This window comes from Mustela putorius, unplaced genomic scaffold, assembly GCF_011764305.1.
Source record: "Mustela putorius furo isolate JIRA1106 unplaced genomic scaffold, ASM1176430v1.1 tig00000508_pilon_pilon_pilon, whole genome shotgun sequence".
Taxonomy (NCBI): Eukaryota; Metazoa; Chordata; class Mammalia; order Carnivora; family Mustelidae; genus Mustela; species Mustela putorius.
Window position 1 is genome coordinate 5,194,151 of NW_025421402.1, and position 14,805 is coordinate 5,208,955.

Sequence of the window (14,805 nt, forward strand, 5' to 3'; positions counted from 1 at the left end):
GCTCCTCAGGAGGCAGGGAAAGGTTGCCAGGGGCCAGATGCTGAGGTTTAAAGGGGGTTGGGAGCCCCTTCTTTCTGAAGGAATAGAGCATGAAGGCTGGGAGATCCTGGTCTTGTGTTGGGTCTTCAGACCCCGCGCTGACCCTGGGGGCAGACTAGGGGGTCATCTGCAGCCTCCCCTGCCCCCACTGCCGCCACCCTGCCCCCACTCCCCAGCAGCAGCACCCCCCATGCCCCCCCACTCCCATCCAGGGGACAGCATCCCCAGTCCCTCAGCCATGCTACACTCTCTGGGAGCGTCGCAGAGCTGGAGGGGACCTTACAGCACCTGCTTTACAGAGGAAAAGACACTCAGACCCAGAGATGGTCTTGCCTCAGTCTCCGCCCCCTCCCCCTTCTCAGGCTTCTGGAAAGGTGCAGGGCAGAGAAGCAGAATCTGCATCTGGGTTATCTACTTTCCTCAGCGGCTCTGACAGGGAGCCCTGGGAGCCCCGAACTCAGAACGTCCGCCTGGAGACGTGGAGCCGGCGGAAGGGCTGGCCCCTCGCGCCCCTCTCAGGATGAGGCCCCCTCTGGCCTCTTGGCCGAGGGGAGCTCTGACTAGCTCTGAGTGCCCCCGCCCGGGGAACGGGTGTTTCAGAGCTCCAGGATTTAACCAAGTGTCCGTATAACAGGAAGGCTCCTTTGGGAGCCACATTAACTCCTGGATCCTAGAGGGCCTGTGGAGGCCCATCAGCCCTTCCAGCTGGAGGCACTGCTGGTGTGGCCAAGGCTAGGGACCTGGGGTCCAGGAGAGAGGGTGTGAATAAACCAGTGAAACTCCTCACTGCTAGAAAAACAAGGAAGACCCCAGAGACTTAATGCCGCCCCCAAAGGGGCTTCTCGCCACCCCCAACCCAGGCAGCTGTGGGGGTGGGGCAGGGGAAATTGGGCCCCAAACGCTGGAGGAGGGAGATGTTCCCCACACCCAGGCATGGCCCTGTTCTCATCTGGACCCTGAATCAAGCGAGGAGCAGGTGGGTTCTTGCCTCCCAATTAGCCACTGCTCTCACTTCCTGAGCAAACCCCCCGCTGGCTGTAGGGGAGGTGGGGGGGGCAGGTACCGGGCAGAGCCAGACTCCCGGGGGGCCTCTAGGAGGCACTCAGCCGGGAAGAGCTCCCCCGGAACAGCCAAGCCCCTTCCCCTGGGGGCCTGGGGCGGGTGAATGCGTAGCAATTCCAGCAATCCTGCCTCTCCCCAGGCTGGGGGAAAAGCTCTGCCCACTTACCAAGGAGCGAGGAGGGAGCCAGGAGGGGCGCTCCGAGGCTCAGAGTCCTCCACAACCTCTGCCTCCCCAGGTCCTTCTCAGCCTCCAGCTGGACTCTCCCCAGGCTGGGCTGAGCCTCCTCTCCTCAGCTCCCGATCTCCGCCCAGCACGTCCACCATGGGGACACCCACCAGGAGGAAGTCACACCTGCTGCTTCTGGTCGCTGTGGCCCTCGTCTCCTCTCCAGGTAGGAGGTCTCCTCTGGGCTCCGGGGCCCAGCACGATGATTATACTGCTCTGTCATTGCTATTATTTTAGTGATGACTTCAGAAATCATGGACTCTCCCGTGCTGTGGCACTTAGATTTTTAAGGCCGTTTCCTTGCTAAAATTTTCCCATTTGTGGCTCTTCCCTTCCCTTCGAGGTGAGAGGGAACGGTCTCCACCAGAATAGAGATGGAAGCAGCACGATGCACAGAGGGCGAGGCGTGCCTTGGGCCACACAGCGAGACTGTGGCGCTCTCAGATCTCCGTGGTCTTGTCTTCGAGCTGAGCCCCCTAAGGAGCTGCGCTGTCCTGTAATGGGGTAGCCGCAGCCACATGGAACGATTCAAACCGAGATGAAATTAAATTCTGCAATTAGTCTTTCAGTTGTACAAGCCACGTTTCAAGGGCTAATAACCATGTTGGATAGCGCAGTTGACAGACATTTCCATCGCCACAGAAAGTTCTATTGGTTCGTACCGCTCTAGCATCCTGTCACATGAGGAGACAGGGATCGACTCCACAAAACGCTAGGAGGGCTCCCCAGGGCCCCGCTGCAGCCTGACAGACGGACTGAGTGCAGGACCTGAGAAGACATGAGACAAAGCGGGGGGTGCCTGAGGCAGAAGGCCGGGGTGGGGGGAGCCAGCAAGAGTTCTCAAGGCAGGGCTGCCGTGGGGTAGGAGGTACGGAGAGCACGGGAGGGAGGCCGGCAGGAGAGGGCACCGCGGGCCCAGACCCAGGCTGGCCGGCCCCCGGGGAGCCCGTGGGGAAGGAGGTGCTGGAGACCCAGCCCTTCCGGGAGCTGGAGGGTGGTCCCCCGCTGCTCAGAGGGGCCTGTTGGGACCACCACTTGCCCTCTCTGTCCTGACCCCCGGCCCAGATCCAGAGATGCTTTTTTTCCTCTATAAAGACGTCCGCGGGAGAAAGAGCCCTCACCCTCCTCCCTCCCTCCCTCCTCCCCCACCCCGTTCCAGAGCACATTTTAGGTTCTCTCTCCCTCTCACTGGGGAGGATTCCACTGGCACACTTTCAGATGCTCTCATTACCTCCTAACTGCCTTCCAGGCCTGCACCCAGATCCCTGAGGCTGCAGGGAAGCGGGATTGACCCAGAGGCCCCCACGGAACCTCCCAGCACCCTCACCCCTGGGGCAGGGACAGAGCAGCGGCTGGGCGGAAACCAGCTGCACAGAGCAGCAGACAGCCACCACACACCCCACGCCCCGATGGCTACCGACCCCCCCCAGACAGTAGAGGGGAGGCATGGGGGGGTGGGGCATCAGCACTGCCCCACCCCATTGGGGACCACTAGGGCTGGGACCACAACACCTGAGGCAGGGGTGTGGGCAGCAGCCAGACTTTTAGACCTAGAGATGCACAAAGGCCCAGGGAAGGGGGGGGCCCATCCCCGCATGGAACATCCATCACTGGCTCTCCCCCCTCCCAGAAAAAGCTGTCTCCACTCACTACCCTGCTCTGGAGAAGCAGCCGTGGGTCCCAGGCACCCAGGCCAGGAAAGGCGGCCAGGAGGCCCCTCCACATTCTCGGTGCTCCTGCCCCTTCCTCTGGGCTTCCAGATGCCCATGTTTGGGGGCGAAGAGTTGCCTGGACAGGGAATCCGCATCAGAATATGAAACACAGGCAGCAAGGGAAGGCGTGCGCGCGCGCGTGCGTGCGTGTGTGTGTGTGTGTGTGTGTGTGCAGCCTCAGAGGAAGGTGTGGGATGAAGGAGAGTGTGTTTGTGGATGTTTAAGAGGGTGCCAATGCCAGCGAGTTGTTGCCTGGACCGGGTGCTGCGTTTGGGGGGATGACGGATGCGTGTGGAAAGCCTTCCAGCGAGAGCGATGGCTCCTGGCCCCAGCTGCCCTCCAGAGGGAGCGCCCACGAGGCACCTCTGGGTGAGGTGGGGGAGGACAGGGCCTCGGAAGGCTCTGATGGGAACCCGGGGAAAGAATCACAGCCGCTGTGGCTGAGGACACGGGCCACAGGCACAGCTGGCCGGGCTCCGAATCCCCAATCCGCTCCTCCTCGCTGTGCGATGTGGGGCAAGTTCCTGAACTTTCCTACATCTCAGGTTCCACATGAGGGAAGTAAGGAAATGTCAGTGCCTGTCTCATAAAGCGGTTAGGCGAGGAAATACAGAGTGTGGCATCCGATCCAGAGTAAGCACTCAGTAAAAAGCCCCTGTTTTTATCAGTATGAATGCGTGTGTGTGTGTAAATAAGCACACACAGACGTTTGTAGCTGGGCGTGCATGGGCACAGATGTGTGCATGAATGTGTTTCTGACTATGGGAGTTGCTCAGAGAGGTAAGTGTGTGTGTGTGTGTGTGTGCACGCGTGTGTGCATGTAAGGAAGTGTGTGTGGGCAAGACATGTGGGTGGACCCTGGGCCGAGGGTGCATATGTGGCTGAGTGCAAAGGACAGAGCTTTTTCTGGAAGAAAGCCAGTCTCAAAGCCTCAGTGCACCCCAGGCCCCATCACCACCCCCCGCCATCCCCAGAGTTACTGGAAGCGCTTATAACACATGAGGTGGCTCCCAGTGGCTCCCAGCAGCCCGGCCACCCCCGCCAGCCCTCCTTCCCCGCCCATTGGGGCCGTCCCAGCTGGGGCAGGGGTCCCTACCCTCCACCACCATCATTAACTTGGGATTAAGCGGGGCTCTCCAACCGAGATGATGCTGGCACCCCGGCTGCCGCCTCTGAGGCCTGGGGCGGCGGGGAGGGCGATGGGGGATGCCATTTCAGGGAGTCCTGCCTCCTTCCTCATTCAGAGAGCTGCTTAACAGCTGCCCTCCTCCCCCGAGGTCCAGGGCTGGGCCTCAGCTGTGACATGGGAGTGTGCGTCCCCCACCCCTGGAACGGGCCAGCAGCTGGATACACTAATTGTTTAATGGGGATCCCCCCACCCACCAGGGAGGGCCTGAAACCAGCTGCATTGAGGGGTAGGAGCCAATTAGGGGTGGCCTGGCTCCTGCCCGACACCACAGAGGCAAAGCATGACGAGGCCCCACGAGTGAGCGAGCAGAGCCCCCGTGGGAAGGAAGGTGTGAAACACCGCCCTCTGTGCCTCGGTGTCCCCCGCCCTGCTGGCGTGGAACAATGCTGGCTGGAGAAAGAGGCATCCGCCCTGACAGGGGGCCGGGCACGAGAACTCCAGTTGCACCAGCGACACCCATGTGCTCAGCAAACTCGGGAGACTGGGGTCTAGACCTGCGTGTGCCACAGACTTGCCTTGTGACCACAAGCGAGTCATGCTGTCTCCAGGGCCTTTCTTCAGTTGCCACAGCAGAATGGCATAAAAATGCCCCCCAAAGCTACCTGCATACCCATCCCATAAGCCTTTCCTTCTCCCCGTACCCTCCACCTTGCTCCATGCCTGGGTCCCACAGACATTTCCAGAGCACACAGCGTGGGCCAGACTGAGCCCTCTTCCAGACCCTGGGTGGCCAGTTCGTATTCGCTCCATTTCACAGGTGGAGCTGTTGAGGCTCAGAAGGGCTCCGTCATGGCCAGTAAGAGGCCACGAGCCGGAGCATGTGCCATGGGCCCAGAAGGACCATCAGGCCCCAGGGACACACATCCTCTCCCCGTCTCTTTGGCCCATGACTTCCCAGGCCTCTCACACCTACAGATCAGCTCCCTCTGCCCCGAGGGCCCCCGCACCCAGCTGCGGCCACAGCTCTCAGCACCTTGTCCTGTCCTCCTCTGTCTCCCTCCCTGGACTGCAGGCCCCTCGAGGAAGAGGGACTGTGTCTTATTCATTTTTGCAACACGGTCTAGTCTGGTGTTAGGTACACAGCAGGTGCTCCATACCTGAGTGTGGGAGGGGTGATTTACTCAACTAATTTGGCCAACTGGGGCCTGCCCGGCCTGCTGAAATACAGGTTTCAATTAATTAAAATGAAAGAAAATTTTAACTTGGGTTCCTTGGCTGCACTGGCCACATTTGGAGGGCTTGAAGGCTGGGGCTCGTGGCTACGATATTGGGCAGTGCAGAACATGGCATCTTGCCATCCTCGAAGAATGTCCTGTGGGACAGCACTGCTCTATTGGGCCCTAGGCCCTAAGGCCTCTGGTGGTGTCCCCCATCTACAGCTCGGAGTTCAGCCCGGGGATCCCCGGCCACCTTTGGGCCAGTCTTCGAAGATCAACCTCTCGGCCTGCTATTCCCAGAGGAGTCCACGGAGGAGAAGGTGACGCTGGCATGCCGTGCCCGGGCCAGCCCTCCAGCCACCTATAGGTGAGCCCCCCACGGCGGGCGCTGGAGGCCCCGGGCAGCCGTGCAGCTCTTCCTCACCCCAGCCCTGCCCCCAGGCTGGGTGCGGCCAAGCAGGACTCAGGAGGCTCCCCGTCTGCCCCCCGCTGCAGGTGGAAGATGAACGGTACAGAGATGAAGCTGGAGCCCGGCTCCCGCCACCAGCTGGTGGGGGGCAACCTGGTCATCATGAACCCCACCAAGGCCCAGGACGCCGGCGTCTACCAGTGCCTGGCCTCCAACCCAGTGGGCACCGTCGTCAGCAGAGAGGCTGTCCTCCGCTTCGGCTGTGAGACCCATGGAGGGCTGCACTTCTGGGGAGGGCCATAGGGGGCTGGGAAGGGTTTCCAGAAAGGGCAGGGACTATGTCCCATGGAGGCCAGCTGGGGAGAGGCCCCCAGTCTTGGAGGACGGCGCCCAAGTGCCCGGTCTTTACCTCTAGTTCTGCAGGAATTCTCCAAAGAGGAGCGAGACCCGGTGAAAACCCACGAAGGCTGGGGTGTGATGCTGCCCTGTAACCCGCCCGCCCACTACCCAGGTGAGCCGGGCCCCTCACCCATGGTTAGGCAGGGCACAGCAGGGACCTCCAGCCACCCAGGGCTGGAGTAAAAGATGGTGAGGAACCCTTGGGAACACAGACCCCCTGGTTTCCCTGCCTAAAACGATTTTGTGTTTCCTTCACGGTCTGCCATTTTCTAGCTCTGGGCCCCCTCCCCCTGCCTTCAGACTGGGAGCACCCTGAGAGCAGAGGCAAAGCCACATTTTTTTTCCTAGGGCTCCCCTCAGTGCCAGCTTGGAGACCGGAGCCCTGGGGACTAGGTCTAGAGATCCCCACCGGCACGCCGAGGGTCCTCCCCATGGCTGCCCCCTTAGCCTACCACCCCATGGTTTTCTCAATCTCCCCATGTCCTATCTATAGGCCTGTCCTACCGCTGGCTCCTCAACGAGTTCCCCAACTTCATCCCGACGGACGGGCGTCACTTCGTGTCCCAGACCACGGGGAACCTGTACATTGCCCGGACCAATGCCTCAGACCTGGGCAACTACTCCTGTCTGGCCACCAGTCACATGGACTTCTCCACCAAGAGCGTCTTCAGCAAGTTCGCTCAGCTCAACCTGGCTGCGGAAGGTCAGGGTCGGGGGGCATGGTGGGGAGCAGAGAGCTAGAAGGGTCGGCGGACATTGGGAAAAGAGGGTTCCTCTCAGAGGGTGGGAAGGGGGCTCACAGAGCCCAGGGTCTGGGGCCTGGATCTCTGGGTCCTCCTGCTGCAGGGCCCAAGACCCTTGCCCAGGCCCCCAGGTAGGGGGAACAGGGGTCAAGAAGGAGTCGGCTCTGAGCCATGCTGCAGTTCGAAGCCCACGAGCATCTGGCCCGCATCACTTGCGTCTGGTCAGCAAACTCCCTCTCTCCCCAGATCCCAGGCTCTTCGCACCCAGCATCAAGGCCCGGTTCCCGGCAGAGACCTATGCACTAGTAGGGCAGCAAGTCACCCTGGAATGCTTCGCCTTTGGGAAGTGAGTGGTGGAGGAGGGAGGGGGCAGGCCAGGGCGCACCTTGTCAGAGCCCCTTGGGGGCCCACAGGACCCCAGGGAGAGGGCAGGCAGGGTCTAGCAGAGAGGGGGCAGTGGGTAGGGACCACCCCTCATGAGCACAGTCTGTCTGAGCAAAGCATCATGATGTCAGGGGCCTGACACACACTGGATGCTCCCAGCAAAAGGGCACGGGCTCAGGGGACAGCCTGGGCAGCATCCCAGGCTGAAGGCAGGGAGCACCATGCATGAACCCCAACCTGGCCTGCCTGGTTCAAGTCCTGGTTCCGTCCCTGGCTGGCTGCAAGGCCATGGGTAAACTACTTAACCTCTCTGTGCTTCTGCATCCTCATTTGTACATGGGAACTGTTATAAAAAGTACCTGCATCGTAGGGTTGTTCCAAGGATTAAGTGGGTTAACACACGTGACATGTCTAGAACAGTGCCTGGCATTTAGTGAGCGTTCTACGCATGCTGACAGTTCTCTCTCTCTTTTAAGATTTTATTTATTTATTTGACAGAGAGAGAGAGATCACAAGTAGGCAGGGAGGTAGGCGGAGAGAGAGGGGGAAGCAGGCTCCCTCCTGAGCAGAGAGCCCGATGCAGGGCTTGATCTCAGGACCCTGAGACCATGACCTGAGCCGAAGGCAGAGGCTTTAACCCGCTGAGCCACCCAGGCACCCCTGACAGTTCTTTTTATAAAAACTGCAATAGAAATCCTGCTCTCCCAGAGAAAGGATTCACTGGAACAGGGCTAAGCAAATAGCAGGTGCTCAACAAATGTTTGGAGAACAGTGTGATTTGCACACTGGTTCTGTTTCCTCATGTCTCCTGTGGATACCCAGGATGTCCCTGTTTTGTGAAAAGCTATTGGGCTTCCAGAAAATTCATATTTAAAGCACATGGGGCCGCCTGGTTGCCTCAATCCGTTAGGTGTCTGACTCTTGATCTCAGCCCAGGTCTTGCTCTCAGGGTCCTGGGTTTGAGCCCCATATTGGGCTCCACACTGGACATTGGGTGTGGAACCTATTTAAAAAAAAAAAAAAGTACATGGACGATTAATATATTAACCCTTTCAGACTCACTGATATCTTAGTCCGTTTTAGTACACAAGTTACTAATAAGTAGAGCCCTTTTGAAAAGTAAAGGCAAGGTCTGTTGGGGAGAAGGGGAAGGGGACCCACTGAGCCCCAGGTCACAGGCCACTGCTGAGGAAGGCTGTCCCAGAAGAGGCTCAGTGGCCAGTGCAGGGTGGGGGCAGGGAGGGCAAGCCAGCTTCAGGGTACCGACACAAGGAAGGTTACTGGTATCGAAGTACTGCAGGGGAGAGGAGACGAGAGGAACCCTACTTTCTGCTTCTCCCCTGCCTGAGCTCTGAGCCTACCGGCGAGAGGCCCCGCCCTCCCCTCTTGCCTCTCTCCCTCCGGCCTCCTCCCCATCCCCACCTGCCCAGCACCTCCCAAGTGCGGGAGAATCTGCGGGCACTAGGGAGTCTGCCTAGCGCAGCCCACCCGCTCTGGCTTTGTCTCCTCTGCCAGCCCCGTGCCCCAGATCAAGTGGCGCAAAGTGGACGGCTCCTTGTCCCCCCAGTGGGCCACCGCCGAGCCCACCCTGCAGATACCCAGCGTCAGCTTCGAGGACGAGGGCACCTACGAGTGTGAGGCGGAGAACTCCAAGGGCCGCGACACCGTCCAGGGCCGCATCATCGTGCAGGGTACACAGCCGGGACACCCCTCCCCCTGCCTTCACTCTTGCTCCCCTAGGAAGCAGATCCGAAAGTCAGGGAGGGGCCCCGGGTGGCCCCTGGCTTAAGCCTTCCCGCCCCAGGATTGCACTGGGTGTGGAAACAGAAGAAACAGACACTCAGAGCCTCACTTAGGGGTGCAGAGAGCACATGGAAGGCTTTGGAATGCTTTTAAGTTGCTCAAACAGCTCCGACACAGACGGCAAGGGCCCACTTTCTTCAGCCTGCTTCTCCCGCGACCTTGTTGTGGAATGCCGAGGGCGCCCTCTGCTGTCTGTCACAGGAACTGCAGCCCTCAAATCCGGGTCCATGGTGAGCAGGAGGCTCCATCCAGCTCATCCCAGGCCTTTCTCTCTCTTGCTGCCCCGCAGCTCAGCCCGAGTGGCTGAAGGTGATCTCAGACATGGAGGCTGATATCGGTTCCAATCTGCGTTGGGGCTGTGCGGCGGCTGGCAAGCCCCGGCCCACAGTGCGCTGGCTGCGGAACGGGGAGCCTCTGGCCTCCCAGGTAGGAGACTGGGGACTTCCCACATGTCAGCTGTGCTCCGCTCATCCGGTTCCCTCACCTTCCGGACTTTACTCCCTGACTGCACCACCCTGGGCCGTCTCTCTGGGACTATGAAGGCACCACGGGCCGGGTGGTTCTAGGTGCTTCTTTCCACCCCAGATTCATATGGCCACAGGATGGTCACCCAGATAGAGTCCTGACTGAAGGGCCCAGAGACCTGGATCCAGGCACAACTGAGTCACACAATCACTGTGTGGTCCTGAGTAGGTCACCGTGTCCCTCTGGCTTCAGCGTGCTGATATCCAGGGGCCCAGGGGGACCCGAGTCCTGGGATTCCAGGAGGTCCTGAGATGGGACTGGAGGCAAATGAGTCGCCTCGACAGGGGAGGGGAGGGAGTGGCAGCCTCGAGTCTCTACTGCAGGCCCCCCTCATGCCCTGCCCCTGCTGTCTTTGGTACAGTCCCGTGTGGAGGTGCTGGCTGGCGACCTGCGCTTCTCCAAGCTGAGCCTGGAGGACTCCGGCATGTACCAGTGTGTGGCAGAGAATAAACACGGCACCATCTATGCCAGCGCTGAGCTGGCCGTGCAAGGTACGGGCCCAGGGAGGCGGGGGACGTCGGCAGGGACACTCAGGCAGGGGCTTTAAGCCTTCTGAACGGAAGCGTTTCTAAACACACATATGCAAGGGGCAGCTTGCCTTCATTTCCCAATGACTTTGGAGCAGAGCAGAGGGATTGAAGAAAGGAGATGAGACACTCGACTGCAAGCTTCCAGAAGACGGGTCTCTGGCTTGTACCATGTCTGGCACGATTAGCGTTAAGCGTTGGCTGCCGCAAAAACAAGGGGGCAAAAATCATTGGCAACCAACTCAATTAGATTTGTGTTTAAACCAGCCCTGTCTGCTGTGCAACCTTTGGCAACTTAATCTCTTTGTGTCTCGGTTTCTTGATGTATAAAAGGTGGGCAATAGAACTTCCACCCTTGTGTGGCTGTTTGGAAGAGGAAATGAGATAGAGGTAAAGCAGAGAGGACCTGGCCCTCACCGAACAGGTGCCCAGTAAATGTCAGCTGATGCTAGTGTTCTTAGTTATATGATTTGAGCGCTTGGGGCCTTGGTTTTCTCATCTGCAAAATGGGTATAGTGATACCTACCTTGTCAAGTTGTAGTGAGCTTGACTAAGACTCATTCGTATATTCGTTCCTTCAACCAATATTTATTTTTTTCAACACCTTCTAAGGAGTGAACATGAAAAATAAGGTCTCTGCCTTCCAGTAACCTACAATCCAGTGGAGAATGAGGGACAATCACAAAATCATGTAATTAAATAAGTTTGGACAGCTGAAAGAAAATTATGGTATAAAGAAACCAGCAGAGCGGTAGGAGGATGGTGGGCCAGTTAGATAGGGTGGCTCGACCTCTTGGAGGAAGTCACATTCGGAGTGTGACCTGAGTGTTAACAAGCAGCCAGCCATGCAAAGATCTGAGGGATTTTTAATCGAAATGTATGGCCAGTGCAAAGGTCCTGAAGCTGGAAAATCTTCGGTATCCTCGAAGGAGAGAAAATGGCCCAGATGATTGGAGCATAATAAATGAAGGAGAGAGGGGCACCTGGGTGGCTCAGTCGTTAAGCGTCTGCCTTTGGCTCAGGTCATGGTCCCAGGGTCCTGGGATCGAGCCCTGCATTGGGCTCCCTGCTCGGTGGGAAGCCTGCTTCTCCTTCTCCCTCTACCTGCTACTTTGCCGTCTTGTGCTCCCTCCCTGTGTCAAGTAAATAGATAAAAATTCTTTAAAAAATCAAAGAAATCGATGAAGGAGAGTGACGTGAGACGTGGGTGGAGAGGTAGGGTCGTGTCTGTGAGCCCTTGTGAGGGGCTGGGACTTCTTCCTGAGTGTGTTCGAGTTTCTCCCAAGACACACCAGCCCGCAGAGTGGAGGAGGAGACTGGAGAGAGAAAGTGCAAACACAGGGAGACGGACTAGGGGTTTTTCAGTAGTTCTGCAGGAGATTTGGTGGCTTGGCCCAGCATGGGGGCAGTTGGGGGGCGGTGACCCGCCGGGGCTGGACTCCGCATGTATTTTGGCAGTGGTGCTGCTGCAAGTCACTTGTGGATTGGCCTCGACGGATGCGTAGGGTGTAGCATGGGGCCGGCGGACCTCTTCATCCAGGCAACGGGCTGTGTTAGGATTCCCTGGGTGACTGCAGGACACTCCCCTCTCCTTCCAGCGCTGGCCCCCGACTTCAGGCTGAACCCCGTAAAGCGTCTGATCCCTGCGGCCCGCGGCGGAGAGATCGCTATCCCCTGTCAGCCCCGGGCAGCTCCGAAGGCCGTGGTGCTCTGGAGCAAAGGCACCGAGATTTTGGTCAACAACAGCAGGTACAACCCCTCCTCCACCTGAACCAGTCCCTGGTCCTCCTCACCCACCATGCAGGCGAGTCCCCTTCCCGTGATGACGACGACAGTGTGACCCTAGTTGGCCAGATCTGCTTTGTTCCTGCTGCAGAGTGACCGTAACTCCGGATGGCACCTTGATCATAAGAAACATCAGTCGGTCAGATGAAGGCAAATACACCTGCTTTGCTGAGAACTTCATGGGGAAAGCCAACAGCACGGGCATCCTCTCTGTGCGAGGTGAGGGGCGGACGGCAGGTGGCTCAGCTGCCACAGGGTGCCTGTCCCTCCTGGCCACCATGCTCTTGTCTTCCCACCTTCCTCCACGTTCGGTTTTGAGGCTATCCTGGGACTGGACTTCGTTTGGGACCACCCCTTGCCACCATCCAGAATCTACTCCTGCCTCCCTCTCACACACTCGTGAGGCTCCTGGGAGGTCAAGATCCTGGTGGCCATGCTGCCTCTTCTCTTCCTCGGGGCTTAGAGACCAATGCTCTCACCCTGCCCTGCTGCCCCTGCCTGGGCCTCTTCCCTCTCCATCTACCCCGGGATGTCGTTTCTTTTGGCAGATGCAACCAAGATCACCCTAGCCCCCTCGAGTGCGGACATCAACTTGGGGGATAGCCTGACCCTGCAGTGCCACGCCTCCCATGACCCCACCATGGACCTCACCTTCATCTGGACCCTGGATGACTTCCCCATCGACCTCGATAAGCCCGGGGGGCACTACCGGAGGGCCAGCACGGTAAGGCCTGAAGCCAGACAACACTTAGCTCCTCCCTCCTTCTGGACAGACAGGGGATTCAAGATGTCCTTAACCGTGACTACTCCAGAGCCTTTCCCCATTCCCTGAGGAATGCCATGATGGCAAACTATCCTAGGATTCGGAGGAACCCCCTTCCTTGGATGGGCAGTTCCCTGGATCCCACCTGAAGATGACACATTTAGAAGAGGATTAGGAACAAACCTGGAATGCCAGGCACCCAGCAAGGCTCCCTCCCCATCCTGACCCCAAAGCAAATGACATCATCAGCTTGGACCATGGTTGACTGTCTCCATAACAAACTGTTGTTCAGTCCCGTGGTACTAACAGAGGAGAAGCGGATTCCTTCCACTGAACAAACCAAAACCCCAAGATGCCGAGGGGGTCCATGGACATAATGGAGCAGGAGACTCCAGGCCCCATCTCATGCCTCACTGCACTAGCAGGGGCCCCCTCCTCTGACCTGCCCCCCCAATTTCTGTCCCCCAATGTGCAGAAGGAGACAGTTGGGGATCTGACCATCCTGAACGCCCAGCTGCGTCACGGCGGGAAGTACACGTGCATGGCCCAGACGGTGGTGGACAGTGCGTCCAAGGAGGCCACAGTCCTGGTCCGAGGTGATGGGGTTTCCCACCCCGGCCCTGCCCCCACTCTCTCAGGGGCCGGCTGGGCTCTTCTGACCTGTGCTCCCTAACTCCCCTCCTCTCCCAGAAAGTTGTGGGGGAAGGGCTTCTGAGAGAGAAGGGCTTCTAAGTCCCCAGAGCCGGAGCCAAACTTATCCCATGGTTTTTTGAAGGTTCTAAATAGAATATTCCTCCTCCAAAGCCACAATTTTAAAAGTCCCCTTCCTAAGGCGGGAGAACTCTGCTGAGGCCAGCAGTTTTCAAAGCCTGGTGGTGGCAGGCTTTGGGATCCATACACATCTCTGCACGAAGGCCTCTGTGAGCCCCTCCAGCCTGGGACACATCCCTCCAACATCCCAGACCGCACCTGCCACTCACTGCTGTCCCCATTCCTGGCCCTCCCACCCCATGCGTGTTTAGTGCGCCCTCTGCTGTCCACTTCTGGGTATTGCACCAGCCCGAGCCCACCTGAAGGAGACTGGTTCAAATTTGGAGCAGCTGAGTTCTGACTCCCTGTGCTCTGACCCCCTGATGCAGGTCCACCAGGTCCCCCCGGAGGCGTGGTGGTGAGGAACATTGGCGACACCACCGTCCAGCTCAGCTGGAGCCGAGGCTTCGACAACCACAGCCCCATTGCCAAGTACACCCTGCAAGCCCGCACACCACCTGCAGGGAAGTGGAAGCAGGTTCGCACCAGTAAGTGTGAGGCTCCACCCAGGTCAGTGCTGATAAGGCCTGGCTGAGCCTGGAACTTGAGAAAGGGAAAAGCTTAGGTCCTCCGCCTGCAGGGAGTTCCCTGACCCTTGGGAGAGGCGGTCCCACGGGCGGTAAGAGAGTGGGGAAAGGGCTGGAGAAAGCAGCACTCAGTCTGTGTCCTTGGAACGTTGACAGACCATCTCTGGCATTCCCACTGATGCACACAGCATCAGCAAAGGTCCTGGGATAGGGAGTTCTAGTAGTTTTCCCATCCTTTCTAAAAGAGGTGCTGAGCACTGAGTATGGCAGGCACCACCATGAGGGCCGGATACAAGGTGAGTCAGGCCCAGTCCCTGCCCTTTCCATATCGACTAACTAACCAGTGCCAGCACACTGATTCTGGGTCCTTTGCAGATCCTGCCAACATCGAGGGCAACGCTGAGACTGCCCAGGTGCTGGGCCTCACGCCGTGGATGGACTATGAGTTCCGGGTGTTAGCCAGCAACATCCTGGGCACCGGCGAGCCCAGTGGGCCCTCTAGCAAAATCCGGACCAAGGAAGCAGGTCAGACTACTGGGGTTCCCAAAGAGAAGTCATGTCTGGGCACAGCCCCAAGCCCTCCTGGAAGGGAACGCCAGGGGAGGAGCAATTATGGGAGTTCCCACCCTGCTCACCAGGCTTCAGATGAGAAAAAGGGACACAGTCAGGGCAAGGCCCCTGCTTCACGCAACGCACTCTGCCCTGGGCCACAGCCTGGGCCTGTCGGGGCTAGAAGAACCATCCA

At 58.7% G+C, this 14,805-nt stretch overlaps 1 protein-coding gene across 2 annotated transcripts in view; it reads left to right on the plus strand.

The window, feature by feature from the left end:
- CNTN2 (contactin 2) overlaps positions 1-14,805 on the plus strand; it is a 33,061-nt gene that overhangs the window by 7,956 nt on the left and 10,300 nt on the right. For both annotated transcript variants that reach the window (XR_199718.3, XM_004756420.3), the window contains exons 2-16: positions 1,338-1,493; positions 5,608-5,752; positions 5,881-6,056; positions 6,210-6,305; positions 6,687-6,896; positions 7,183-7,282; positions 8,836-9,011; positions 9,413-9,549; positions 10,010-10,139; positions 11,774-11,924; positions 12,052-12,179; positions 12,509-12,684; positions 13,199-13,319; positions 13,863-14,021; positions 14,436-14,585. Coding sequence is in view for 1 of the 2 variants with exons in the window: in XM_004756420.3 (XP_004756477.2) it covers positions 1,338-1,493; positions 5,608-5,752; positions 5,881-6,056; positions 6,210-6,305; positions 6,687-6,896; positions 7,183-7,282; positions 8,836-9,011; positions 9,413-9,549; positions 10,010-10,139; positions 11,774-11,924; positions 12,052-12,179; positions 12,509-12,684; positions 13,199-13,319; positions 13,863-14,021; positions 14,436-14,585 (2,211 nt within the window). In the remaining variant the exon portion in view is untranslated. The remainder of the gene's footprint in view (positions 1-1,337; positions 1,494-5,607; positions 5,753-5,880; positions 6,057-6,209; positions 6,306-6,686; positions 6,897-7,182; positions 7,283-8,835; positions 9,012-9,412; positions 9,550-10,009; positions 10,140-11,773; positions 11,925-12,051; positions 12,180-12,508; positions 12,685-13,198; positions 13,320-13,862; positions 14,022-14,435; positions 14,586-14,805) is intronic.